The 3,365-nt window shown below is 52.1% G+C and overlaps 1 protein-coding gene across 1 annotated transcript; it reads right to left on the bottom strand.

The window, feature by feature from the left end:
• Window positions 1–550: 550 nt before the first annotated feature.
• On the bottom strand, window positions 551–1,460 carry LOC136488641 (16.6 kDa heat shock protein-like). Its single transcript, XM_066485503.1, has 2 exons — window positions 1,328–1,460; window positions 551–1,215 (listed from the first exon to the last, which is right to left on the bottom strand). Exons 1-2 carry the CDS (start codon window positions 1,431–1,433, stop codon window positions 731–733), a joined length of 591 nt encoding a protein of 196 aa, XP_066341600.1. The 5' UTR covers window positions 1,434–1,460; the 3' UTR covers window positions 551–730.
• Window positions 1,461–3,365: the final 1,905 nt, after the last annotated feature.

Below are 3,365 nucleotides of genomic sequence, written 5' to 3'. Positions count from 1 at the left end.
TCCTAGGTGTAGTATGTTTAAGTTTAACATAGCACAAGATAAAGGCCATGTTCGGCTTACCCCATATTCGGTTTATTCAGTTTCTTTTTTCAGCCGGAACAGTATTTTTCTCTCACAACAATTCAGCCGGAACAATGTTTTTCAGTCAGTTTCAGCCAAGTTTCAGACCAGCGAGCGAACGGGGCCAAAGTTAATATAAATTTATAATTTATAAAGAGTTAAGTGCACCAGATGTTAATTAACTTACGTGGGGATGTTGGTTAGATCCATCAACTCTAAAAGTTGATTTTCGGATCATTAACTTTTTAAATGTCTTCACGTGTATCTTTGTTTGGCCCTTTCAACTGCATAAACTTTTGAAGTGATTTATTTGGCCGTTAGATATGACGTAATATGTGGAGTCAGCATGGAATTTGCTTTTATAGATCATATAAAAGAAGGATTAGATAATAAATACAATAAGGTGGGACCAGGTAGGCTTTTCGATGTTTGGGTGGTATTCCTTCCGTGACACGGCAACCAACATTCTGTGCCATCTTTGACTGCAATGTACTGTACTGACATTAGAGAGGCTTAAGGCCATGTATGTACTACATCCTTATGGAGCAGTATCTTTGCTCTGCTTATTCGCCCGGACGTGTATTTTTCCTTCCACAAGTTGTCACTATACAGAAGCAGAGGAAGAAATTTCTTGATCCGTGCGCGCGCAGGCGTACGCTCGCGCCTCGCCTCAGTCGTTCTTGGCGAACACGACGAGCCAGAGGAGGACGACGGCGAGCACGACGTTCAGAACCACCTGCCGGTGCCTGCTGACGCCCCTGGCGAGCAGCCGGAGCGGGTGATGATGCTCGCCGTCTCGCCGCGCCGCCGCCACGCGGCCGATGTTCCAGCCGTGGCCGTCGTCGCTGGTCTCGTCCGACTCTCCTCGCAGTCGCAGCGCGTCCTCGTACACCTCCGCCTCCGCCGGCTGCTGCTCGGTGCCCCGCCAGGCGGCGCTCTGCCGGCGCGGCACCTGGATGTAGAGCATGCCCTTGTCGAGTTGGACGGTGATCGCGGCGACGTTGTCGTCGACGTCGCAGCAGCCTGCTGGGAGGTCGAACCGCTTGGTGAAGTGGCACCACTGCCTGCCGCCACCCCCGTCGACGGCGCGCTCGCCGCTCACCTTGAGGCTCCCCGACGGCTCCACCTGCACCTTCAGCTGGTCCTTGCTGAACCCTGAGATGTATCGATGACGTGACATGGATGGATGGTGCTATCCATAAGTAAACATTGATCTTCTCTGCTAGTGAAAACTGAAAATGACGATGCGAGTCGCCGCCTGGAGTACCTGTGACGTCCACCACGAGCGCGTCGAACTCGCGCGCGTGCACCCACTCGCTGTGCGGGTCGATCTCGGTGAGGACGCGAGGCCGACGCGCCACCGCCGCTTCCATTTCTCTCTCTTGTGCTTTCCTGATCTCCCTGTGCTCGTCGCTCGCTCGCTTGAATCTATCTGAAACGAGAGCCTGCACTGCAGATCGGTTATATAGACGGCTAAGGCGGGTTCGGGGTGGTAAACAAAAATGAGATCCAAGCTATCCTGCCTATCATCAGCCTAATCAGGAAAGAGATGAATGAAGGAAAGTAAAGGATACCTGACCCAGGCAGCATGCGTGCGCATCAACGGGCTGCTTCTCTGTTGGGTAATAAGGGATCTCGCGTGCATTGCTTCTCTGTAGTGTGCACCAGGATTTTGCTTCACCCGGAAGCTGATGCATATTCATATCTTCGCTGAAAAGATTTCCAGTTTTCTATCATCACCTACTCTATTCCTAAATGTACAGTGTTTTAGGTTTGTCATAACTCAATGTCTTCGAGTTTGAACAGATATACTATAAAAAAAATCAAAGCACATTACTTCCTCCGTTCTAAATTATAAGTCGCTTTGACTTTTTTGGTTCGTCCATTTTGCTATGTATGTAGACATATACATAGCAAAATGGATGAACCAAAAAAGTCAAAGCGACTTTTAATTTTGAACGGAAGGAGTGCATATTAAGCCCTCTTCATTCTAAATTATAAGCAATTTTGTTTTCTCAGATGGGTAGCTTTTGTTATGCACCTAGATATATTTTATGTCTAGATATATAGTAAAAACTCTGAAAAACATAAAACGACTTACAATCTGAAAATACGTGGGAGTAGAATGAAGAGAGTAAGAACGTGTTGCCTGCTGATTCGTCGACGCCCCACGCCCCATCCGTGATTCCTGCTGCGGGCGAGGTTGCCGTGGACTCCTCCCTGCCTCAGGTTTCCTTCGACGACTTCTTCGACCCCATCGCTTCCGAGATGCAGGCCGTGCCGGCCAATGAGCGATGGGATCCCATGCGCTCCGAGGGGTTGGTCGTCATGGGGAAGCCTTCGGGTGTGGGGGTCCCGGCAGGAAGGTCGCCCCTTCCGGCGCAGCTTTGTGATTCGCCTGACTTGGCCGCGCCTTCACATCTGGAGGATGCTCCCTCCGGTTGGGGGGCCGACTGCGTCAATGTGGAGATCGCTGGCCCATCTCGCTCGGCCCCTTCTTCGGACGAGGAGCACTCGGGCCACGCGGGGTCGCCGTACAGAGTTCCTTCCCAGCTTGTGGCCTTGTCGCCCGTGGGCGCGGCGGCGGCTGTGGCGCCAGCTCCGGTGTCACCAAGTGCACTCTCGCAGTATCTGCAGTCGCAGCTTTGCTCTGCCATCACGGAGCCGATCTTGGTCGAACCTCCACGTCTCCGTGTTCCTAGGAGGAGTTGTGCGGTTGAAAGCACATCCTCACAGCCACGTCGTAGCGGGAGGCTAGCGGCCAAGAGTAGATGCAGAGCCTTCAACCCGATCGTGCAAGCCCAGAACATGTTGATGGCAAAATTGGGAGTCCGCTAGCAGGATCAGGCGTCACAGACCGATGCGGAGGGCGATTTCGATGAGTACATGGCCCTATTCGACGGGCCTCTCTCGGAGTCCAAGCGTGAGGCAATCAGAATGCTCTTCCCGGCTGGCTCCGCGATTGAGGGCATCCAGCTGGTGGAGGGGGTGGACCTTGAGGTTTAGCCTACCTCTGGGTGCCCGTCCTAGGTCGTTCGATCGTTGCCCATGGCTTAGTTTACTAGCTCGCTGTCGCGCAGCCCGTTGTTGCTTTTAGTCCCTCTCGTGGTAGTAGCCGGGCTTCGTCGTAGTCTTCTTTAGTTTTTTCGCTTGTGTCTTCTCCTCGCCTAGGAAACCTTTGGTTACCTAGTGTTGAGCCGTTTGTTATTTGGTTTGGTGTTGTCTACTTCCTCTTAATGAAATACGTGCTACACGGCACGTTCGAGAAAAAAAAAGAACCAGGCCAGGCAGAGGTGCTTGCGACA

This window comes from Miscanthus floridulus, chromosome 1 (genome assembly GCF_019320115.1).
Source record: "Miscanthus floridulus cultivar M001 chromosome 1, ASM1932011v1, whole genome shotgun sequence".
Lineage (NCBI taxonomy): Eukaryota > Viridiplantae > Streptophyta > Magnoliopsida > Poales > Poaceae > Miscanthus > Miscanthus floridulus.
The sequence above is the reverse complement of the archived record's forward strand: the minus strand, read 5'-3'. Positions and strand labels throughout refer to the sequence as shown.

Bases quoted from the DNA above. Each gene is read 5' to 3' on its own strand.
- LOC136488641 (XM_066485503.1), bottom strand. From the start codon at position 1,433: ATGGAAGCGGCGGTGGCGCGTCGGCCTCGCGTCCTCACCGAGATCGAC. The intron at 1,216-1,327 runs GTACTCCAGGCG...GATACATCTCAG, and splicing joins GCTCGTGGTGGACGTCACAG to GGTTCAGCAAGGACCAGCTG.